General features: G+C 36.6%; 1 protein-coding gene across 1 annotated transcript in view; it reads left to right on the forward strand.

Moving 5' to 3' along the window:
* The window catches only part of LOC106876925 (uncharacterized), a 241,432-nt gene that overhangs the window by 13,724 nt on the left and 200,818 nt on the right, over positions 1 to 26,890 (forward strand). Inside the window, exons 4-5 of the mRNA XM_014925678.3 lie at positions 7,682 to 7,854; positions 10,360 to 10,421. Of these exons, the coding sequence (XP_014781164.1) occupies positions 7,682 to 7,854; positions 10,360 to 10,421 (235 nt within the window). The remainder of the gene's footprint in view (positions 1 to 7,681; positions 7,855 to 10,359; positions 10,422 to 26,890) is intronic.

Here is a 26,890-nt window from a genome sequence, read left to right on the forward strand (position 1 = left end):
TGTGCAACTTGGAACAGCATCACAAAACATTCCAAGCTGACACTTCCGAATCATACAGGTAATAGGACACATTTTAGTTTCTGTTCATAGTTGTTGGCTGGATTTGAAATCTGACCAATGGTAACCAATAATCCTGCAAAATACTTCTTCACCCACTGTGACCATGAGGTCGGGTCAACATGAGCCATCACCACTGCTGGTTTCTCAGAAAAAAGATTATGGTATGCAGGGTACAACTTAGAAAATCGAGCAACATGACCAAGTGGGCTAAGCTGATGCTCCTGAATCATAAAAAGTAACAGGACACAGTTTCTGCATATAGTTGTAGATTGGATTCAGAATCTGACCAAAGGGAGCCCATCATCATCATCATCATCATCGTTTAACGTCCGCTTTCCATGCTAGCATGGGTTGGACGATTTGACTGAGGACTGGTGAAACCGGATGGCAACACCAGGCTCCAGTCTGATTTGGCAGAGTTTCTACAGCTGGATGCCCTTCCTAACGCCAACCACTCAGAGAGTGTAGTGGGTGCTTTTACGTGTCACCCGCACGAAAACGGCCACGCTCGAAATGGTGTCTTTTATGTGCCACCCGCACAAGCCAGTCCAGGGGCACTGGCAACGATCTCGCTCGAAAATCCTACAGGAGCCAGTCAGGCGGTACTGGCAACGGCCACGCTCAAAATGGTGCATCTCATGTGCCACCCGCACAAGAACCAGTCCAGGGGCACTGGCAACGATCTTACTTGGCTTGCCGGGTCTTCTCACGCACAGCCCATTTCCAAAGGTCTCGGTCCGTAGTCATCGCCTCGGTGAGGCCCAATGTACGAAGGTCTTGCCTCACCACCTCAGCCCAGGTCTTCCTGGGCCTACCTCTTCCACGGGTTCCCTCAACTGTTAGGGTGTGGCACTTTTTCACGCAGCTATCCTCCTCCATTCTCACCACATGTCCATACCAGCGCAATCGTCTCTCTTGCACGCCACAACTGATGCTTCTAATGTTCAGCTTTTCTCTCATAATCTTGCAAAACATACTGGTACTGAAGGAGTTCAGGTAGTCCCTAACGGCTCCAGACATTGTCCAAGTCTTGCAATTGTAGAGCAAGTCAGGGAGGCCCAGAGGCCTGAAGATCTAAACCTTTGTCTCTTGTGTCTGGCAATATCTGCAGTATACAGTACATTATCAAGTTTTTTAAGACACTAGAGTGTGATTCGAGGGAGATTTAGTTGCTATTTATAGCAGGTCAAGTGTCCATGTAGAAGAGGATGCCTTGCTTGGTATTATTACTATTAGTTAGATAAGTAGAAAACTACTTTTTGAAGTTATTTTCAGATTTTTCCTTGTGAGATATGGGAAATTTTTGTTAATTACAGTATTTTATAGACTGTTGAAAATAACTAAATGGAATATGGATGAGATGGACAGTTTTTATCTTTGCTGGATACTGCTTGATATTGGAAGTTTCATATAAGTATATTCTTTTATGTATTACTAGAGTTGTTTTTTATTCTATAAAATATGGCTGCCTATTTTTATTATGTATGTAGTTATGAAAACTTGCTGCTTTGTTGAAGTGATAATGTGTCAGTGAGGAGCCAAAGAATTAATGGTGTTTTTGTGTATGTTTTGCAAAATTCTTGGTGTGAAATTATGTGTTGAATCAAGATGTTGTTGTATCTTGGTAGGATTATTTTGTTTGTAAGAAACACATCCATTAGTACCTAACATCACACTCTTTTACATTTTTTAAAAAGCAAAAAAACAAAAAAAACAAAAATTGAAAATAATAGTGTACAAAACAATATAATCCTAGATACCACTATTTCTGAATAAGAGACAGGGCTGTCATGGTTGGAATGCCTTGATAACAGAGCTTGATTCAAGGCTAAACATCTGAACAGGAGCTGAATAACAACAAATAGAACAATAGACTACCAATATGACAATTCATTTGTTAAAGGTAGTTTGGAAGCTGTTACTTCTTTTCATTGGATGCTAAATGGTAAATGAAATTAGAAGGTTGCACAAAATGACTTCCGGTATCTGTTTTGGTTCTTTGCATTCTGGCAGCAACACCTGTGGTGACACTGGTGCCAAGCTGTATTGCTCAAAGTTGGCAGACTTTCCTTTGGATAAAAGACCTCCTTTGACCATGGGATTGCAAGAAGAAAGCTCCCCTCTGAGGCACAAGTCCAGGCAAATTTGTTTATGGAAGACCAGCGGTTGCCCATGCATACCAGCCTTCTTTCTCTCTCCATATCACCAATGTTATCCAAGGGAAAGGCAAAGGCTGATACAGCTTGGTACCTGTGATGTCGCAACTCATTTCTACAGCTGATTGAACTCGAGCTACATGAAATAAAGTGTCTTGCTCAAGAACACAACACACAACCTGGTCCAGGAATCAAATTCACTACCTCATGATTGTGAGCCCAATGTTCTAACTACTGATAACATCATTGGAAAAGGCAGATTTGCATGCATGAGTAACTGCAAGTCTACTTCAAAAAGCTTTTTCCCAGGTCTGCACATATATGTACAGATTCATGGTCTACCTTCATCAACACAGCCTTCTCCCCAACAATAGAGGAAAGGGTTGGCTGAAGATACTAGCTAGTTTCTCTAATTGTATAAACTTAATCCCCATTCACACCAACACGGCTGCCTCTCATTCTCTGACAAATAAATAACCCTTAGTTCTTCCAACTGAACATTCTGAGCTGAAATGATATTATCATCATAGTTTCGAAAAGTATTCTATTAAACCAAGGGTTCTCAACTATTTTTTATCTATGGACCCCTTTGATTATTATTTTATTCTGGTGGACCCCCATAGTCATTCAATGTTTAAAAACTAGTTTTATAGAAACTTCTTTCAAAATTCCTATTTGGTTTTTCATAGATTATCTGATGCAGATTGAATTAGATAAAATGTTAGAGAAAGAAACCTAGCTTCTGGCAATACATACCAATACATACATCTAAAGCAAAACTTTTTCAGGGGTCCTTAAAATACTATTGTGGATCCTCAATTTACTATTTTGTTGTGTGGACCCTGCAAAATAATCCTATATGGACCCTCAAGAGCCATATGGGCCCCGGTTGAGAACCACTGTATTATATTCTGTAATGCTAATTAATCTTAATCTTTGATTGATGTTTAATGAATCAGCAAAATAAAAGTGTTTACTATTATCATACTTATGTGCCTAAATTTTGATTGGTATAAAAGAAACTGAATAATGATGATAATAGACCTTTATAAATGATTGACTATAATGTTATCATTAACAGTTGCTTGTTTGTTGAACTGCTTTGCTAAATTCTGAGAAATCATTGTCAAACTGCCAGACAATATATTAGAAAACCCACTGTTGCATCCTTGGTAGTTATTACAGAACATTGGTTATATTTCTGTATTAAAGTGCAAGATAATTGCCATGCTGACCTACTCAGCAAAACATAGCCTTCTTTATTGGTCTGCCAGACATCTGAGAATGACAGCAATATTGGTTTGTTAGATTATAAAAGTATGACTAACACAGCTTGGTTAGATATGGAAGAATGTCTGCTAAATAATGATTGTTCCACCACTCTGTGAACTAACATAGATATTGTGTTGGCACTCCGTCGGTTACGACGACGAGAGTTCTAGTTGATCCGATCAACGGAACAGCCTGCTCGTGAAATTAACGTGCAAGTGGCTGAGCACTCTACAGACATGCGTACCCTTAACTTAGTTCTCGGGGAGATTCAGTGTGACACAGAGTGTGACGAGGCTGGCCCTTTGAGATACAGGTCCAAGAGAAACAGGAAGAAAGAGTGAGAGAAAGTTGTGGTGAAAGAGTACAGCAGGGTTCGCCACAATCCCCTGCCGGAGCCCTGTGGATCTTTAGGTGTTTTTGCTCAATAAAACCCTCACAATGCCTGGTGTGGGAATCGAAGCCGCAATCCTATGACCGCAAGTCCGCTGCCCTAACTACTGGGCCATTGTGCCTCCACACTAACATAGAATGAAGGAGTCTTTATGTTGTTACATGAGTTGCTAGAATTAGTTGTCAGAACTCCTTCAAACTATACTCTCATCATCATCATCATTTAACATCCATTTTCCACACTGGCTTAAGTTGGGCAGCTTGACAGGAGCTGGCAAGGCCAGTGGCCACACCAGGTTCCATAATCTGTTTTGGCTTGGTTTCTACAGCTGGATGCCATACCCAATGCCTACTACTTTACAGAATGTGCTGGGTGCTTTTGACTTGGCACCTTTACCAGTGTTTTTTTTATATGATACGAGCACCAGTGTTTCTTTTACTTCTTGCCAGCACCAGTACTCTTTTCTTACCAGCACCAGTACTCTTTTCTTACCAGCACCAGTACTCTTTTCTTACCAGCACCAGTACTCTTTACCATCACCAGTGCTTTTTATGTGACACCAGCACCAATACTTGTCATCTTAAAAATGAATTCATTCAATAATGAAGTCAACATTATTCTGTCTGACCTCCACCCTAACAGAAAAACCCCCCAAAAAACCAAACTTGATCAAAATAAGATTATCATTACTGATACGCTTTTGATCACATGTTTTTTGATGATGGTTGATCTGCAGCTAAACAAAAGCTACAACAGTAGTCAATAGCAGACTGCAAGAGCCAATGAGGCAGCCAAATCTCCATTAAATTGCATTCTACTCACTTTGCTGTCTTAATAAAAGGAGGTCACATTGGAAGATTTGGTTCTGTCACCACCACCACCACCACCATCGTTTTTACCGTTCATTTCTCCATGCTTACAAGGGTCAGGTGGAATTTGTTGAGACAGATTTTTCTATGACTGGATGCCCCTCATGTTGCCAACCCTTGTTTCCAACCAAGGTAATATTTTTCCATGACCAGATGCGTTTTTACGGCAGAACAGAAATGAAGGACACCACTTTCATGATGAGGTCACTCATTTACACAACTATTGCATGATATCAAAGAAAGGAGACAGCGACATCCACACACACACACACACACACACACACACATGCACACACACACACACACACACACACACACACACACACACACACACACACACACACACACACACACACACACACTCATGTGCACAGAATGGGCTTCTCTCTATTTCTTTCTATTAAATCCACTCAATGTGATTTGGTTGACCTGCAGCTATGGCAGGAGACACTTGCCCAAGATGCCATGCAGTGGAACTAAATTTGAAACAGGTGGCATGTAAAAAGCACCCACTACACTCTCAGAGGGCATCCTGCCATAGAAACCATACCAAATCAAATTGGAATTTGGTGCAGCCCCCCAGCTTTCCAGTTTTCAGTCAAACCGTACAACCTATGCCAGCACGAAAAACGGATGTTAAATGATGATGATGATGTGGTTGGGAAGCAAACACAGCCATGCTTGTGCTTATTCCGGATATACAGTCTTATTCCTAAGTTACTTGCTAATCCGCAATCTTTGTAAATGTTGCTGCTAAATATTTAACAGGACTGTGAAGCATTGGTTATATTTTTAGAACAGTGGTGCAGCAGAATTTTCTATATATAGCAACATGGTGCAGCAGACATTGTGATGTTTAGAATCTTGGTTATGCTATTGTTCTTTGGTATTGGAGAGGACAACATAACAAACATTGTTACTTTTATTTTTAGCAATCATTCTCTTCCTAATTTAATACAGTTCAACAGACAGACACTTAACAGCAACAGTTACAAAGACTGTGGATTAGTTAGTTACTTTGGAGAATTTATCAAGATTGTTCAATAGCCATTGTGATATTTAGACAATAACTATTACAAAGCAACAGTTATTGTGATCATTTTTGTCATCATTTAACCTTAGGTTGACCTTGATGAAGACAGATCTATGGACTATGGTTTTCCATCCTATTTTTTAATATATTATATCTGGAACTACAACATCCAATGTCCTTTTTTGTATTAAGACAGTAGAGTGTGATTTAAAGGAGATTTCTACTCAAAAGTATTGAGTAATGATTCAGTTTAATGTTTCTTTTTATATATAACTTGACATAAAAACATTTATATCACCACCAACACCACCACCATCATCATCATTTAATGTCCATTTCCTATGCTGGCATAGGTTGGATGGCTTGATAAGAGCTGGCAAACCAGAGGACTGCACTAGGCTCCTGTCTGTTTTGGCATGGTTTTTATGGCTAGACCCTCTTCCTGATGCCATCCACTTCACAGATTGGACTGAGTGCCTTTCCCGTGGCACTAGCACTGATATATAATGGTATTAATCAAACTATCAGATGTTGTTATACATCACTGGTCACAGTATGCTTTGCATTGTTTTAGCTTTCAAATAATACAACCCTACTGGCTAGGTGAGCAGGCCAACATTCTCCTTGATCAGAAGACTATTCCATCACAGGGTTATCCATTTAGAGCTGAGTGGACTGAGCAACATGAAATAAAGTGTTTTCGTCAAGAACTCAATGTGCTACCCAGTCTGGGAATCAAACCCATAATCTAGCAATCGTGAGTGCAATACCCTAACAACTAGGCCGCTCATTTTCAAATATAATAATCTATATATTATTATATTCAAAACAATCTGATTTGGCCCCAAATGTTTAAATTTTCATAGGCTTCTTACAGAAACCTATATATTGATATGATAATTAGAAGTACTTAATACATGTCATAGAATATAGTATAATTATTTCATGAGTTTCTGTGTGCAAGAATGCTTTGCAAGATGGTAGCTATAAGGGTAGGCACCATCTAACAAAAGTACCATCTAACAAAAGCATTCATGCTTTGTTAGATGACAGCTACCATCAGAGCTGCTGTCTGACAAAGCATTCTTGCATGTGGAAACATGAGTAATGGCTTTATATTTTCAACTAATGTTTGTTTGTGTGTGTGTATTGTTGTTGTTTAATCCTAGGTAAGCCTGAACTGAGCAGACCAGTGGTGAAAGGCATTTCAACCATAGCCATATCATCCTTATTTTAGGTGTTACATCTCCTAACACTACATTATCTAATGTGTCTTCAGCTTTTCGAAGTGGTAAAGTATAATTTGAAATCTGGCTACTATCTCTAGTAAGTCAAGCAACCATGGAAGGGCTCCTAAGTGACTAGGGTTATAAATCCATACCTAAATGTTGTGTATGGCCCAACTACATTTGTCATCATTTATGAGGTGAATGAACAAATGTTGATGTGTCTTGTTAGAACTGGGATTAAGTGATGGATGATACAAACTGTTTCTGTGAAGCGGAATTTGCTTCTAAGGGGTCATTACTCTGTCTAAAATTGACTAAGCTGTATTTTATTTTTTCTTTTGAACTTCAATTTCCTCTTTTCTTTATTTATGTGAAGATCTAGATATTTTATTAGAATTTCTTGTTTTGTTTTTTTGTATCATTGCTAAAACAAAAGATTGACTGAACTGATCACTTGTTAGACTAAATACCATGCAGTATTTACTTCTACTTCTCAACATGGTGAGATCAAATTCCACTCAGTCAACTTTTCTTTTGATTTTTCTTTTACTTTTTGTTTTGTTTTTATTTTTTTGGCAAATGGTAAAGTAAATTCAGATTCAATTGACTGTTTGTTCTTCCATGTGAGTTCATAAATTCATACCATTCATTATTGTCATTTCTCTTTCCAGTTCTGATCAAGATCATACTGTAGAAGGTGTCATAAAAACTATTGCAAAAGCAATGAAAGGTGACTTTTCACGTGTGAAACGGGAATATGCTGCTGAACTGGTTGAAGAGAATTATGACAAAATAGTTAGCTTGCCAAACGTTTATACCTTGATATTGCTTTATGAAAACAGTGGTAAATAAATTTTTCATTTGATATTTTATCATTATTATACACTGATATTGTCAGATTAGTGTCTCCATCTTGGTTGCTATAGTTACAATATTTCACCCATTATACACTCTGGTCTTCTTTAAGAGCCTGTCATATTTGGTAATGTTCTCAGAATTTGTGTCCAAGACCTTTATTAAATCCCAAGGTGGTTAGATATAACAAACAAGATGAGGACACAGTGTGAACATATCAGTGTATAATAGGTGCAACACTAGCTGTATGGTTAAGAAGTTTGCTTTACACCCATGTGGTTTCAGGTTCAGTCCTACTGTATTGTACCTTTGACAAATATTTACTGTTATAGCTTCAGGCCAACCAAAGTTTTGTTGTGTGAGTGGAATTGGTTGACAGAAACTGAAAGAAGGTGGTGAGCTGGCAGAAGTGTTAGTACGCCCAGGCAAAATGCTTAGCGGTATTTCGTCTGCTGTTACGTTCTGAGTTCAAATTCCGCCAAGGTTGACTTTGCCTTTCATCCTTTCCGGGTTAATAAATTAAGTACCAGTTACACACTGGGGTCGATGTAATCGACTTAATCCCTTTGTCTGTCCTTGCTTGTCCCCCTCTATGTTTAGCCCCTTGTGGGCAATAAAGAAATAAGAAACTGAAGGAAGCCTATTACATATATACATACATACACGTGTGTGTGTGTGTGTGTGTGTATCATTTAATGTCTGTTTTTCATGCTGGTACAGGTTGGACAATATATATATATATATATGTATATCTTGGAGTGGTTGGCATTAGGAAGGGCATCCAGCTGTAGAAACCATACCAAAAAAAGAGTGGAACCTGGTGCAGCTCTCCAGCTTACCAGTTTTCAGTCAAACCGTCCAACCCATGCCAGCATGGAAAACGGATATTAAACGATGATGATGATTATATATATATATATATGAGAGAGAGAGAGAGAGAGAGAGAGAGAGAGAGGTGTTTGTGTGTGTGTGCACATGTGTGTCTGCACTTGTTTGCATCTTTGAAAGTTATTTGTTTTGTGCCTTTGAAGATCTGTCATAATTGCTCCATTAGTTGAAACTCAGGTTGGGGTTAATGATATGAAGGGCATCTGGTTGTAAAACAATGCCTCAATGTTACAAGAATTTAACCAAGTAAAACAAATGAATGAATAATACTGATAAATTCTTCATCTTGAAAACTCAGAGAAAATTTGATATTTTATCATCAGATTAAGAAAATAACAAAGTACTTCTGTAAGTAAGTTGTAGAGTGAAATAAGGGTATTGATATTTCAATCAAAGCCATTTCTCTTCAGAGTAAAATTAAAATGTTTCAGATCATGAAATTTGCAGCAATATGATGCAACATCTAAAAAAAATGTTTGACACAAACTTTTATAGATGTCTACATCTTCAAAAACTTAACAGACTGTTAGGCAATGATTTTCAGTGATTCAGATTTGGGATAATCTTCAGTGGATGTTCTTCCTAATTTGAGATACTTGTACTTATGGGATCTTGTGGCTCACTCAAGCAATTCTACCCATATGTCTGTAGCCACATCAGAAAAATCTTCATAAAAGTTTTCTTTTTCCCAAATTGAAATGAAATTTCATGCAAACAAGTTACTCTGTCAAATCTTTCATTGTTCAGCTTATGACAAAAGATCAGCAGTGACACCATGGATTTTTAGGTGACACACGGTGAACTGAAAAAAACCTCCCTGTGGTATCCTGTTATAAAGAGCTTGTCTATAAACATTTACTTAAAACTAAACTTAATATATATATGTCAGTTATCACTCCAACAGCAGGATTATTTAAGAAATTAAAATTGTGATATGCCAAGTTAAAATAGTTCATTATCTTTGGCCTATAGCATTTTCTTTCTCAGCTATTTTATGAATTGTTTTGTTTTGTGAAGAATCCACAAATAAATTGAAGAATAACCAAGAATAGCTATGCTACCATATTGAATTTTCAAACAAACAATGAAATCTCTACATAGTTGTTGGATCTGCTTTATATAAATACCTAATTTTACTCTTATCACACCCTATCACCTTAAGGAAAAGGGGGCATTAGGTAATGCAGTCCTGGATACATTAGGACTACATTGTAGTGTAAAAAGGTGGGCTGATCACAGCTGAAATGCTCTTGGTCAGAGCTGACCTGGGGTTATGGCATCAAGGGAGTGTATATATTAATGTCTTCTGTTATTACAAAATGTCTAGGGATATTAATATTTCATAATAAATTTGCATGGCGAGCTGGCAGAATCATTAGCACGCCAGGCAAAATGATGAGCAGCATTTTGTCTGTCTTTACATTCTGAGTTCAAATTCCACTGAGGTTGACTTTGCCTTTCATCTTTTTGGTGTCAATAAAACAAGTACCAGTTCAACACTGGGGTTGATGTAATTGACTTATTCCATCCCCCAAATTGCTAGCCTTGTGCCAAAATTTGAAACTAATATTTCATAACAAATTAATGAGTCTGTAATTGGTTTCAGAGGCTAAAGAACATCTTTCAGTCTTCGAGAAAATTGCTGCCAGTTTCCGGAATGATTTTAATGTAAGTTTCATTTATTTATTTTTCGTTCTTCCAGCTTGTCATCTCTGTTGCACATTGGAGCTGATTCTTATATCCAAATTGGGGGAGCCTTCTAATGACATAGATGCTATATTTCTTTCGTTTCCCTTAGTAATGTTAAAAAGTTCAGTAGAAAGGGAGAATTTATGGATCACTAATAAAAATTTTTGCAAGTATTTTGAAAATATCTCATGGAGTGATGACTGTTTCCTGCATAGTTACAAGCTGCCCTTTGCAAGGCATAACACCTGTTCAACCACCCTGTGAGGAACACAGCAAAGTCATGAGACTGCAGTATGGTGGATTGTGAAGAGGCAACAGAAGAACTCACTTGAGTCAACTGTGCTTCTTACATTGATGCTGATTAGAGGAATCCTTGAAGATCATTTGTCAGGATCACCAAGCTCTATCAAGGGAGTTACTGCAACGCATCTGTAGGCGCAGCATCCAAGTTGCTTAATCAACTAATGAAAGATTTGCTGTGACTCAAGCTCCTGATTCAAATTGGATGGCAACAGAGAGACATGGAATTGCATGCAAGTAGCATAACCAAATGATGAACATCAGTAGTACCCAAAATAAGCATTTAGTTTTATCCCAGTCTTTACAGCAAAAATCTATATATTGAACTGAACACATATTCATTGAGAAGAAAATTCATTCACCCAAGAAACAATACTGATTACAGTCTATGTAATGAGTTTGATGAATCTGTAATCATAAACCATTTTATTACTTGACATTAGATTTCCTCATAAACATACCCAAATTACTTGAATCTCATGGTTAAAATTACCCCTTAGAGACCTGTAATTTGGAAACATGAAATCTTGATTGGTCTGTGTGAAGTCTTTGTTTATTTCTATTATGTTCTTAGAGATGTTTATATATGTTTACACCTTCTTTTCAAAAGTAATTGAAACTCAGCACCATACGACAGTGAAAATGGGCTGTGACAGCTGAGGACATATGTAGGGTGTAAAGTTGGGCATAAGAGGCATTGGATGTAGTGTGAAAGGGAGATGATTGTCCTGGTATGGTCATGTGATGCACATGGACAAGGACAGCTGTGTAAAGAAGTGCTCATTTCTAACTGTTGAGAGAACCTGTGGTAGAGGTAGACCCAGGAAGACATGGGAGGAGGTGGTGAAGCATGATCCTTGAACTTTGGGTCTCACAGAGGCAAAGACTAGTGACAGAGACCTTTGGTGATATGCAGTGTTTGAGAAAACCTGTTAAGCCAAGTGAAATTATTGTCATGGCCAATGCTGGTGTCATGTAAGAGGCATGTAAAAAAAGCACCTTTTCAGTGTTGGGCCTCACAGAGGCAAAGTGGCCGATGCTGGTGGCATACGAAAAACTCCTTTTGAGTGTTAGGCCTCATGGAGGCAATGATGAATGACTGAGACCTTAGCATTATGTTATGCTTGAGAAGAAGACCTATCAAGCCAAGTAAAATTGCAATCGTGGCAGATACTGGTGTCACACAAATGACATGTAAAAGCATTCATTACACTCTTGTAGTGGTTGACGTTAGGAAGGGCATCCAGCTGTAGAAACCATGACAAATCAGATTGGAGTCTGGTACAGCCTCCCAGCTTGCCAGCCCTGGTCAAACCGTCCAACCCATGTCAACATGGACAATGGGTGTTAAATGATCCTCCCCTCCTCCAACCCTCCTCAAGGCGTTGAGCTGGCAGAATCGTTAGCACACCGGGTAAAATGTTTAGCTGTATTTCGTCCATCTTTACATTCTGAGTTCAAATTCCGCCAAGGTCGACTTTGCCTTTCACCCTTTTAGCGTCAATAGATTAAGAACCAGTCAAGTACTGGGATCGATGTGATCGACTTACCTCCTCCCCACAAATTTCAGGCCTTGTGTGTATAGTAGAAAGGATTATTATTATTATATATATATATATATATATAAGATATATTACAGACATTAAAAGATAGCATTACGTTTTTAAAATTTTGTCAGCGTGGCATCTGTTCAAGGGAATTAACTCTATTTATATAATGGGAGTTGTCTACCGTTGATCTCTTTTTACGATATCTGTATTGTTAGCTCTGTCTTGCTGCAGTTTTATGGTTTCATTCATCTGTGTATGTGTGCGCGCTCTTGTAGATTTCCGCCGCTGCTTAAATTAATTTTCAAATATTATCCGTCTTTTAGTTTACATTACCTTATTTATTAATTTTATTTATTGCTTAGCACCAAATTATCTCTAGTTTAACGTAACCAATGGTCAATGACATTCCAAACTTGACTTTTTTTATTCTATTCTTTTACTCTTTTACTTGTTTCAGTCATTTGACTGCGGCCATGCTGGAGCACCGCCTTAAAGGGTTTATAGTCGAAGAAACCGACTCCAGAACTTATTCTTTGCAAGCCTAGTACTTATTCTATTGGTCTGTTTTGCCGAACTGCTAAGTTACTGGGATGTAAACACACCAACATCGGTTGTCAAACGATGGTGGGGAACAAACACAGACACAAAGACACACACACATAGATACATATATATATATATATATATATATATATATATACACAACGGGCTTCTTTCAGTCTTTGTTTCCCGAATCCACTCACAAAGCTTTGGTTGGCCTGTGGCTATAGTAGAAGACACTTGCCCAAGGTTTCATGCAGTAGGACTGAACCCAGACCCATGTGGTTGGGAAGCAAGCTTCTTCCCGTTCCCTTTATACCTAGGATTTCATTATCAAATGTGGTATTTTTTCTTTATTAGAGAGTAGGATGTATGAAGAAGGAGATTTAGCTGCTATTTCTACCAGATTGAGCAACTGCATAGAGGCTTCCCTTGTCAAGTTGATTTTCCCCTGTGTATGTGTGTATGTGCGTGTGTAGCTTATGTGAATTTTAATTTCATCTCCATAATGTAAGATTGATATTTGAGATAGTTGTGGGGATGTTGGGAGTTGTGGGTGGGGGGGCAATATCAAGTGAAAGGCGACCAAAAAAAAAAGTAAAAGAAAGTTGTCTGTTGTGAATTACAATTACGAGTTGTTCATTAACTTCTGTCTATTGTACCTGATAAAAGGCAGTTGTTGCAGCTGAGTAACATTCCATTGCATATGATGCAGTGTAAAATTTCACTGCATTTGATGCAGAGAATAATACTGCAGTTGCACATATATGAACATGTCTTTGTTTTCCTTGTGTTAAGATTCTTTCTTTTTTTATCTTTTTCTTTTTTTTTTATTTGCAACAAACTTATTTTTTCTATTAGGCAATGATTGGATAGAGCTAATGATAAAAAAGAATTACTTAGAACAAAAAACAGAAAAAAAAGAATTTAGTTTAAGTTCTTGTATAATAGGCACAGATTACTTCTCAACCACATGGATCTGGGTTCATTCCCACTGTGTGGCATCTTGGTCAAGTGTCTTCTACTATAGCATCAGGTCAACCAAAGCCTTGTAAGTGGATTTGGCAGATGGAAACTGAAAGAAGCTCGTCAGATATATATATATATTCAATTTTTTTTCTCCGTGTTTTTCTCCTTGTTTTCTCCGTATTCTTTCTGTTGAAGAGCGTAGCTCAAAACGTTAAAGACTTTCTGTATTCCCGAGCGTCAAACTAATACATCCTTTTGTTGTTTACACCACCTGTCCTCGTCTGTTGTTTTTTTTTCGTACATTCTGCCATATATATATATATATATATATATATATATATATATATATATATATATATATATATATATATATATATATAGGGTGGGCCAAAAATCATGCACAAATTAAGTTCAATATGCTCTGAAAATATCAAAGACACGTTTCAATTTTTCTAAAATTGAATGAAATAAATAAAATAATGATGTATACACATGTACTTGTATAAGATGAACAACATAATAATAATGATAATAATAATCCTTTCTGTTGCAGGCTCAATGCCTGAAATTTTTGGGGAGGAGACTAGTTGATTACATCAACCCCAGTGTTTCAGTGGTCCTTAATTTGTAGACCCTAAAAGGATGAAAGGCAAAGTCGACCTCAGCAGAATTCAAACTCAGAATGTAGTGATGGGTGAAATACTGCCAAACATTTCATCCAGTTTGCTGCTAATGACTCTGCCAGCTTGCTGCCTTAATGATAATGATAATAATAATAATAATAATAATAATAATAATAATAATAATAATAATAATAATAATAATAATAATAATGTAATGTAAATAAAATGTCAAATGTTTTGATGTGTGACTTTTGGCCCAGCCTATATATATTTATTTATAGAGGTGTGTTTGTGTGTTTGCATTTGTTCTCTACCACCACTTGATAACTTGTGTTGGTTTGTTTACACCCCCATAACTTAGTGGTTCGGGATGTGAGACCAAATAGAATAAGTACCAGGCTTAAAAGTATAAGTACTGGGGTCAATTCATTCAATTAAAACCCTTCAAGGTGGTGCCCCAGTATGACTGTAGTCCTATGACAAACAAGTGAAAAAACAAATGATAAAAGATAAATTTATGGACTGGTCTTCTGCGTTGGAAACTGCGTTTGAATAGATTTGAATTTCAGTAAATAAACAACAGAATTTATAAAACTCCTTCAACCTACAGCCATTGTGTGCTGAGAACCAAATATTCAAGACAGGCACACTTTTGATAGAATACTACAGTATTTCTAGCTATTTCGTATTTTCCATCCCTCTTTAAACATCTACTAATATTGTTTTTACAACATTCAATGTTTGCTTTATCTTTTTATCTCTTATTTTTTACTTGTTTCAATCATTAGACTGTGGCCATGTTGGGGCACTGCCTTGAAGAATTTTAGTCAGACAAATCGACCCCAGTACCATTTTTTCTTTAAAACCTGGTACTTATTTTATTGGCCTCTTTTGCTGAACTGCTAAGTTACAGGGATGTAAGCAGTGGTGGGAAACAAACACAAACACACACATACAAATATATATATATGGGCTTATTTCAGTTTCCATCTACTAAATCCACTTACAAGGCTTTGGTTGGCCTGAGGCTATAGTAGAAGACACTTGCCCAAGGTACCATGCAGTGAGACTGAACTCTGAACCATTGTGCCTTTATAGAGTGATATTCAAATTTGTTTTATAATGTTAAGTAAACCTACTTCTTTGCACACTGTACACAAATCTGCATATATTTAACATTTTCTCAGCTAAGCTAGTTGCAGTCTTATTTTATTGAAATGTTTTTTTTCCTGCACTTCGTATATTCATACTAATGTTTGTATTTAGAAAGATATATGATCTGTAGTAGTAGTATCATCATTGTTTTAATGTCTACTTTTCCATGCTTGCATTGGTCAGACAGAATTTGTTGAGGCAGATTTTCTATGGCCAGATGCCCTTCCTGTCACAAACCCTCACCTGTTACCATGGAAGGTAATATTTCTCTATGGCCAGACATGTTTTCACAGAAGGCTGGTTGTGAACACTTATATGATGGTGACACTTGTTCACTGCCATCACTCAATGTCAAAACAAGGAAGCAAATGTCATGCACTCATATATTAATATATATATGGCAGGCTTCTATCAGTTTCCATCTATCAAATCGACTCACAAAAACACTTTCCCAAGTTGCCATGCAGTAAGATTGAACCTGAAACCACGTAATTGGGAAGTGAATTTCTTAACCTCACAATCATGCATACAACTAGCAATGAATATTGAAGTATAACAAGGTTGTGAGCTGTCAGAATTGTTAGCACACCGGGTAAAATGCTTAGAGGTATTTCCTTTGACTTTATGTTCTGAGATAAAATTCCACTGAGGTCAACTTTGCCTTTCATTCTTTTGAAGTTGATTAAATAAGTACCAGTTGAACACTGAGGGTCAATGTAATCGACTTATTCCCTCTCTCAAATTTGCTGGCCTTGTGCCAAAATTTGAAACCAATATTAAAGTATAACACACACATATATATATGCATGTAAGCCATCTAAGAGTTCATAAGTCAGGAAAAAATGCATTTGTATATTGTCAGTTGAGTGGGCATATTAATTGAAATGTACAGTATTATATATTCATTATGTCTGATCTCTAGAGAGTAGTTACCATATTTCATTCCATAAGAGCTACCTCTGATGAGCACAGGGTTACATAATCAAGTTGTTAACTAACACTCTGTTGAACCTCTAGTGCGAAACTGATTGGTAAGATCAGCCATAATGCATATATAATACTGTACACTTTGATTAATATATATATATATATACAAACTGCAATAATGAGATATAAATAACAGTCTCTCATAATATTAGAGGTTCAATAAACCTTCTTTATTTTAACTGATCATGATTTTGCTTGAATAACACATAGAACTGCTAATCTAGTGATGGTATGTATATTCAGCAATCAGATTGGAAATGTTAATCGAACACTATTTTTCTGTGCTCTGAAAAGTGGGATTCCTCTCTGATAAAGGGACACATCTGAAATATTGTTTTCCACTTTTTGTGTTATACCAATATGCAATTCTCATAATTTGTATTCCCTATTTTCTTTTGATCATTTTGGCAAATACCTTTCATGAATGCATTGGTTAAATGGGAGAAGTGTTTGCAAAACCTTTGCACGGAAAATACAACTCTTGATATTCTAAAATATAGCTTCGTTTATTTCTGTTCTAAATGTGACAGCATTCATTCAGACATGGCTGTTTGTCAGTAGATGATGTAAGACAGTTATACTTATCTGATACCAATGTTGTGTGTTCACCAATGTTAGGTTACTAGACACATTTAAACTATGCAAATGACTTTAATAGTAAGAGACTTTCATAGCTTAACATAAGCATTATAGAAAACAGATAACCTTGATGAACAAATACATTTCTTTCAGTTTTATAACCATCATTCTATGTTATATTCAAGGTGAATATTTCTGAAAGAAAGAAATTGAAATAGTTGCATGAGCACCTCTTCATCATATATATTTGCTTGCAATTCGTCAGTGTCTCACTTATTTTCCTTTCCCTCTTTTCATCATTCACTACGTAATAATTCTCCAAGCCTTCATTTTTGACTCCATTGCTGTGTGTGTGTGTGTGTGTGTGTGTGTGTGATGAAGTGATTTGATATATCAAACTCTTGTCAGGTCACTGGTAACCACTGTGCTTACTCTTTACCCTGAACACTTTAATAAAGTGAGCTTTATTAAAGTGTTCAGGTTGGCTGTTCTTACAGTGAATACCAGTCCTACCCTTGTATCTTTCCTCTCTCTCTCTTATTATCAATTCTCTTTTCTGATTTCCATTTAGGTGAGATGTGGTTTATAACAACTGCATTCCATCTAGCAAAAATGAATGAAAGAAAAAGTAATTTTGTCTGATAGGCGTTTTTACTCAGTTTAATAATGACTCTGGTATTAATGTTTTCATATACTGGTTAGAACAGTTGGGTATATGATCTCAAAAGCACTATCAAATCCGATATGCAATGCAGAAAAATTTGAAGTGTCTGTTATGATGACTCTTAGCCATCATTAAACAATAACACTACTTATTTTAGCTAATTAATCTCAGAATGGTTAGTTAAAAGCAAGAAGAATTGGGCAAGTAGTAGAGATATTGTTGTGCAGGTAACTTGATGTATGTCGAGAGTAGGAATGAAGTAGAAAGGTGAATTGACCATACTGAAGTTGTGTAAAGATAATTGTTATTGTATTGGTTTGGTAGCTATTCTGAGAGTATAGACATACTGTTAACGGAGGAATAGACACTTAATGTGGTTTGGTTGAATAATAGAATATTGACTGTTGCTAGAGAACGGAAGATTAAGAAGAAGTCATAGTGAAAGTTAACTGTAAATGATAGAGTTACTTTTTTAACCATTGTATGGAATTACAATGTTCGTAATAGGAAAAACCAGGAAGGAAGGATGTATTGGTGTTTGGAAGCCATTGTCATGGTATAATAAATGAAGTTAGCTTTAGGGATTCCTTGATATGGGTGACTTACTATCTATAATACAAGCTTCATAAAGCTAGCTTACTTATAGTAGGATTGAGATATAGATTGATTTTGCTTATAGAGATAAGATGGAAAAGAAGAGAACTAATGGTTAAAAAACAAAACAAAATGATGAATGCCTGTTCCTAAAGGGCATCGATTGTAATATTGCTATAATATAGTAAAGAATATACCAAGAGCTTTTTTTTTAGCCAGCATTATGTATTATAATGATTATAAACCATTCGTCTGTACAATATGTCCATGGACACAAAAACAGGGAACAATTGTATGCAAGTTTCAACTCTTATTGAAATCATCATCAGCAACTGTGTACTTTTTTCACCTGTCCATGAACACACTGTTTATAAAACCCACCATAAGGCAGTGAGCTGGCGGAATTGTTAGCGTGCTGAGCAAAATACTTTGTCTGCCTTTATGTTCTGTGTTCAAATTCTGCCGAGGTCAACACTTTTCTAAGCGGGTAGGCTGAACGTTAAAATATAAGTGTGTTAGCGTCATTTCATTGCTATAATAAATTATAGACCATATCTATAGATTTTTTTAGCCAACAGTGCTTGTTCTTACTGTTATAAACAAGTCATCTGTACAATATATCTGTGAACAGAAAAAGGGGGCATAATTGTATGCATGTTTCAATTCTTATTGGAACCATCATCAGCTACTGTGAACTTTCTTTTGTCCTACTTTAGGAGTGTGTTCCAATTAGTATTAGGGGCCAAAGTAAACCAGATAGATCAATTTGCATATTAAGCACTTTTCTAGACAGCTAGCTCAAACATTAAATTACTGTAAGCTACTGATCTCTCTTTGTGGATGGAACAGCCAAATAGTGAGCTTCATCTCATTTCTATCTTTTTATCTTTTTACTTGTTTCAGTCATTGAACTGAAATAAACTCGTGTGTGTGTGTGTGTGTGTGTGTCCTTGTCTTGACATTGTGTAATAATCATGAATGAGCAACACAGTTATGTAAGTGTTAAGCTCTGATGCCAATTTCCCATAACATAACAAGCCTTTAGGAAGTTAAACCTTGCTTGGAAACAAGTAAAGGGTTGGTGATAGGAAGGGCACCTGGCTGTACTAAAATGCCTCTATTACATAGAGATAAACCATGCTAGCATAAAAATGAATGAATGACTACATTTGTGTGTGTATATATATATATATATATATATATATATATATATACATATATATATATATATATATACATATATAAAATGTATTTGTTCATTGTTTTGGTTTATTTGTTGCTTGAGAGAATTACCACCATCTGTGATCCTCTCAAGCAAGATGAGAATGTTAAATGTAAAATGCAAGGCATAGAAGACATAAAATAAAGAAAAAAATCATATGGTTAGAAATTATTATTTTTTTATATTTTCAGCTGTTATTTCATGGTATCATTTTGTCCTCGCCGTCGCCACCGCCATCACCATTGTCGTCGTCGTCCTCCTCCTCCTCCTCCTCCTATTCCTCCATTTCTTCCCCCTCTTTTTCTTCCTTCTCCTCCTCCATTTCTTCCTTCTCCTCCTCCACTTCTTCTTCCTTCTCCTCCTCCTTTCCTCCTTTGACTTAGAGTTTTCCAGTGACATCTATTTCACTTAACTAAAAGAGTTTTCTTTTTTGTTTCAAAAAATGTTTTTTTTTTCTTGGGTGTTTTACTTTGTTGTATATTGTAAATAAATGCTTTTTTATTTTATTTTATTTTTTTAATTTATTTTCTTTTGCAATACCTTTCCATCATTTTCCATAAAACAGTTAGGATGTAGTTTCGATAAAGTAGCACAGATAACAACTCAAGGTCTTTCATATTTCCTGAGCTACTGAAAAGAGTGGAAAGCTTAAAACTGCTTGTCAAATTGTTTAACCCCCCCCACCCCTCCAAAAAGCAAATAGGTACAAACATGGCTGTCTAGTTAAGAAGTTTGATTTGCAACCACATGATTTAGGTTTAGTCCCACTGTGCAGAACCTTGAACAGGTATCTTCCACTATAGTCTTAGGCTGATCAAACCCTTGTGAGTGAGTTTGATGGAAGAAAACTATATGAAAACCTAATGTATATTTTTTTTTTTGTGTGTGTGTGTGTGTCACTATTTAGTTTTATTTCAAGACTTATTGCTGTTGAAGGGTATCTATGTGTGCATGTGAAATATTTATGTATTAATCTATGGAAAATCCTTCCCACATAAGTCTTGACGTTGAGCGAGAAGGGTGGAACAAACCAAACAATGTTTCTGCGGTGTATCCTTTTCCAGGTGCTAGGGCCTGGCATGTAGGAGATGCCATCCTTAAACCCACTCGATGCTAGTGCTTCGTAGTAGGGTAGAGAGCAGCGGCATTGAAGATATCGTAGAGGATAGATTCAAGATCCTCTTGCTTACACCCTTCACTAGGTTCTTGAAAACTACAGGTGGGTGGCAGGAGGCTGTGCTAATATAGGACAGCTTCTCGTTTGGCTTGTGATAGAGTCTGACAAGCTATCCACAAAGCTGTGGCTTTCATGAATAAGAAACCTTTGGTAACTATGACCAGAATTTAACTTTTTGTTTTAAAAAATATATATATATATATATATATATATATATATATATATATATATATATATTTCCTTATTTATTTAGTGTAAACTATGGTTTACACGATAAATTACCTACCTCTGGATACCTTCTAACAAAGACGGTACCCACACAGGTAATCTTCAGGAGCGCCTTCGGATTTAATTATCCCTTAGTTGCTTGAACACTTCTAGCCTACCATTTGAATGTTTAAACAATCCTAACTTATACCTATATATTTATTTATTTATTTGTGTGCTCTTTCTGTATCTGCTTGTCGCCCACTGCTACTTGACAACCAGTGTTGGTATTTTTATGTCCCTGTAACTTAGTGCTGAGACAAAAGATATCAATAGAATAAGTGCCAGGCTTTACAGAAAAATACTATGTACTGGGTTGATTTGTTCGACTAAAATTCTTCAAGGCAGTGTCCTAGCATGGTCACATCTTGGGCAAGTGTCTTCTACTATAGCCTTGGGCAGACCAAAGCCTTGTGAGTGGATTTGGTTGACAGAAACTGTAAGAAGCTTGTCGGTATGTATATGTGTGTGTGTGTGTATGTGTGTGTGTGTGTATGTTTGTGTATGTTTGTGTTTGTCCCCCATCACCATTTGACAACCAGTGTTTGTGAGTTTACATCCCCATAACTTAGCAGTACGGCCTGAGAGACCAATAGAATAAGTACTATGCTTGAGAAAATAAGTCCTGGGGTTGACTTGTTCTACTAAAGACCCTTTAAGGCAGTGCTCCAGCATGGCCACAACTAAACGAATAAAAGAATAAAATGATGATGATGATGAGCTCATAGTGCTGGTTATTCATTTATAGCTGAATCGACTGGAGCAACAAGAAGAACACAATGGACCATCTGGTCTGGGAATTGAAACCTTGATCTTGTGATTGTGAGCGCAACACCTTAATCACTAGTCTATGTGCCCTCACTAGTACATTACAGGTCCTTGTTTTATCTCGTATGGAAAGGAGGAACAGTAAAGTGTACACAAGTAGGATTTGAAATCAGAATGTAATGGGACTGACTGAATACCACAAGATATTGGGTGCATAACTTTTCTGTTCCATCATTTTTGCTGAAGATTAAATATTTGCACAAATGGATGGGTTTTCTGAAAGAAAAAAAAACAAAACAAAAAAACAAAACAAAAACGTAATCATTCTATTCCAGTTTGGGAAGCTGTTGTGCATTTTAATGATAACTTAAGAAATATCATTTCAGAGCTTTTACTGTTTCATATAATAATAATAATAATAATGTTTTATATAATGAATGATGATAATATTGTTTCATATAATAATAATAATAATAATAATAATAATAATAATAATGATAATGACAACAGCAACAACAGAAACAAGGATTTGAAATCAATAATTATCAACCTGAAATTTTAATCCCTTTTCCCTTTTCACAATTCCTCTGAATAATGCTTCTGCTATCAGTCTTTTTTTTTTTTTGCTGTTTTCTTTCACCATATTTGAATTACAATTATTATGAGCTGTCTTCTTTTATATAGCAAAGTAAGAAAATAAAACAAAACAAAATCCCCCCAAAACTCACTATGTAAAATCCAAATTATAGAACAGTAGTGTTATCACTTATATAAAAGGTTCTCACATTCCCTTTTCTTTCTGCTTTATTTGGGAAGAATTTTCTTTCTAAAGTGTTTCAATAGATAAATTTAATGAATATAAATTTAAAGGTATGGATTATTGAAAGAAATGGTGGGAGGGAAAATATAATAAAGAAGAAAAGAAATGTCCCACTACCAAACCTTAAAAAAGATGAGTGTGCAGTTTAGAAGCTTGCTGTGCAACCATATGGTTTCAGATTCAGTCCTACTGCACAGAACCTTGGGCAAGTGTGAGGCCAACCAATTCCTTATGAGTGAATTTGGTTGAAGGAAACTGTGGAACCCTGGCCCGGCTTGCTATGTAGAAAAGGGGTTCGGAGAAGCTTCATAAGGTACACCCAGTGCAAGCTATGGACTCATAAGAGGTGCAACAGTATCACTGGAAGACAAACAGAGAAAGTAGTTTTTACATTTGGCAGATGTACAAGTACATTAAACATCAGGAATATACAAAAAATAGACTCCCTCAAATGTCAGTGGGGGGGATCCTTAGAAGTAGTAGATGGTTTTCGTTACTTAGGTGACCAAGTTAGTAGTGGGGGAGGTCATTCTGAATGCATAGCTGCTAGAATAAGAATAGGCTGGGCAAAGTTCAGAGAAATACTACCTCTGTTGGTAACGAAGGGCCTCTCCCTCAGAATGAAAGGCAGATTGTATGATGCCTGTGTATGAACAGCTATGCTACATGGTAGTGAGACATGGACTGTGATTACTGGGAATATGCAAAGGCTTGAAAGAAATGAAGTCAGTAAGCACTGATGGATGGGTAATTCATGCACAACATTGCACAATATATTTTTTATTTCATTTTCGGCTTTTAACATTGCTATCACTGTGTTTTCTAGTGGTCACTGTATTTTGGTATTAACCTTGACAAACCATCTGCATGTCCCAATTTTTTCGATGGCAAATACTCCATTTTGAAGTTGTAATTCAGTAGGATCATTCCCCACTGTTGCAATCTGTTGGCTGTATGTGTGGGGGTACCCTTTTTGATCCATAGTTTGACAATAATGGGTGGTGGTCTACATGCAGGTGTAACCTTCTTCCATGTATAAATTTATGGAATTTTTTTACCGTAAATATGATGGCTAATGCCTCTTTTTTTTTATTTGACTGTAACTTCTCTCAGCTGGCCATAATGAACATGAAGCATGAGCTACTGCTTTCAGGCTACCATCTTCATATTTGTATAAAATCACAGCTCCAATACCACTTTCATTAGCATCTGCTGCCACATCAATTTCTAAATTCAGGTCAAAATGTGATAACAACAATTCTGATGTTAAGATGTTTTTAATTTCTTCAAAAGCTTTTTGGCATTTGTCCAACTAGTCCCGCTTAATGTCTTTTTTAAACAAGTTATTCAGGAGTGCTTTTAAATCATGTAAATTCGGTATGTATACCTGGAAGTAATTTGCAAGCCCCAAAAATGCTTGTAATATCAGGATGTTTGTTGGGGGAGGCATATTTTTTATTGCACTCGCTCTAGACAGGTCTGATCTGTGTCCATTTTCATCAATAATCTGCCCTAGATATTTTATTCTTGACATAAAAAATTCACACTTTTCCTCATTGAACTTAAACCTTTTAAAGACCTTTTTAGTATTCTCAGCTTGTTGACCCCAAGATTCATTTTTTATGTGTATGTCGTCAAGGTAAGCTACAGCAAAATCTGAACTGCAAGTATAATGTCCATAACATGTTGGAAAATGCCAGGTACTACTTTTATATCCATCTGACACAAGCTTTGAATATCTTGTTGCCACTTTTATATACTTGCCTAACATTGGATATATAATTTAACAATGCAAAGGTAAACTCAATGCGTTCACACGATGTACTTTGTGAGGAGTCCAAAACACCTTCTCATCGATCCCTACCAACCTCTTGTCTCACCCAATATGCTTCTCTTTATAAGAGTTTGGCTAGTCCATTCTTCCAATCCCCCAGGGGTGTCAATGACTCTCACCACAACAGAAGGGCATCCAGCCATAGAAACCATGCCAGTTTTTCTAAGCCCTGTAAAAGAACTTGGATGGTTGGGCCTCCAACCAGGCCTTTTGTGATACTCTTAAAGCCATGAACTTTTCAGCACCTTCTTGTATGTATAAATACACACACACACACACACACACACACACACACACACACACACACACACACACACACACACACACACACACACACACACACACACACTCATGTGTCTGTCTTTGTGTCTATGTTTATCCTGTCCATCACTTGATAATCACTGTTGGTTTGTTTACATCCCTGTAACTTAGCAGTTTGACAAAAGAGACTAACGGAAGAAGTACCAGGATTACAAAAATAAATACTGTGGTCAATTTGTTACTAAAACTCTTCAAAATTGTGCCCAGCGCCAGTCAAAGGTAAAAGGTATCCTACGTGATTCTGTTGTTTTTTGGTCATTTTTTTATGTGAATTAAAAAAGAACCACAGAAGAAGCAAAATATGGTCAATTGGTGATTTAGAACTAACCACTACACTTCTGAGTTGATGTAGAATATTTTATTTACTAGAGTTACCCTAGTTGTAGTAAAACAAATATACTAATAGCTACTTGGTGCTTGGTCCAATATCTTTGAACTTGTATGGATATGAAAAAGCTGGTGTCAAGTCTGTGCAAAAGCGTACAAACCATATTGCTCACATAAAAGAAGGGGGGTAAAAAAAAAACAAACCCCAAAACACCCAGCAGTCGTAGGAAACCCTGGAACACATCAGCATGAAATGTGGACTTGCATAAAAGTTCACAGCAGACTTGTCATCACATTTCTGATATTGCAAATATTCCATTAGCTACCAACTATCATATATATTTTTTTACAAATCTGCACCCTCTCTTACTTTACTTCCCCCCTCCCTCCTCTGCTTTCTTCTCACCTGCTATATATTTCCATCATTTCATGCTTTCCTTATTCGCTATGTGTTACTACTTTTACTCCTTCACCTCTTAGTGTATTTTATTCTCCTTTTGCATGATTTCCTTTTGCTGCCATCAACAATGAGCTGTTTCGATGCAATGCATTTTCAACATCTGTCGGAAAGAAACATGCATACCAATTATTAATTAGTATTATACCTCCGTTGTGAGAAGCCATCAGATATATAAACTGATATATATGCACACACACACACACACACACACACTCACACACGCATGTGTGTGTATGTACATGTCTCTATTTCACTCTCTCTCTATATATATTTGTATATGTGTTTATGTATGTACTATTTATGTGTGTCTATGTACTTACAGATACACACACATATACACTCATACACATGCACTCATATAATAGGCTTATATGCATCTGTACACACACACACACACATACATACATAAATACACATATGCATACATGCATGTGTAACACATACGTGCTTACATACAATAAAAAATAGAATTTCTGTATTAACTTTTTTCCATTCCATCTTGAGTAAGATGGTTATTGCAAGTTTTGATATTTGCATGTTTGGAACAATTGACTTTATTTCTATTATTAAACCCTGGCATTGATGGTTTTATCGGTGTATAAATATACATGGGCATTGCTATGTAGTTTAGATGTTTACTTCCCAACCACATGGTTTCAGGTTCTGTTCCACTTTGTGGCACCTTGAGCAAATGTCTTCTATTATAGCTCTGATCTAATGAAAACCTCGTGAGAGAATTTAAAACAGAAAAAAGAAGTAAAGTTACCTTGTTGAGTCATGCCAACTCATAAGGGATGGTTTCTCAGTTTCCTTGGCATACCTGGTTTCTCAGTTTCTCTACCTGGATAGGATGTCACATGATTACTCATTTTTGCCAGCTAAGTGGACTGGGGCAATGTGAAATGAAGTGTTTTGCTCAAGAACACAATGCATTATCTGGTCCAGGAATTGAAACCACAATCTTATGATCATGAGTCCAACACCCCAACCACTAAGCCATGTACCTCCGCTAAAAAAAAGGTAATGTTACCTTCTTGAATCATACTGACTCATAAGTGCTAGTTTCCTAGTTTTGATGAGGTATATATTCCCCACCTGGACAGCATGTGCCTCTACTGTGAGAGAATTTGGTAGATGGAAACTGAAAGAAACCTGTTATTTGTATGCATGTGTGTACTCTGGTGCATGTGTGCATTTGTGGTTCTACATCTTGACATTGCCTGATAGTTGTAAAACAAGTGTCACTGTCATACACGGGCTTGGCCAGTAGTTAAGATGTTTGCTTCCCAAT

The sequence above is a fragment of the Octopus bimaculoides genome, chromosome 4 (genome assembly GCF_046866305.1).
Source record: "Octopus bimaculoides isolate indiv1 chromosome 4, ASM4686630v1, whole genome shotgun sequence".
Classification (NCBI taxonomy): Eukaryota; Metazoa; Mollusca; class Cephalopoda; order Octopoda; family Octopodidae; genus Octopus; species Octopus bimaculoides.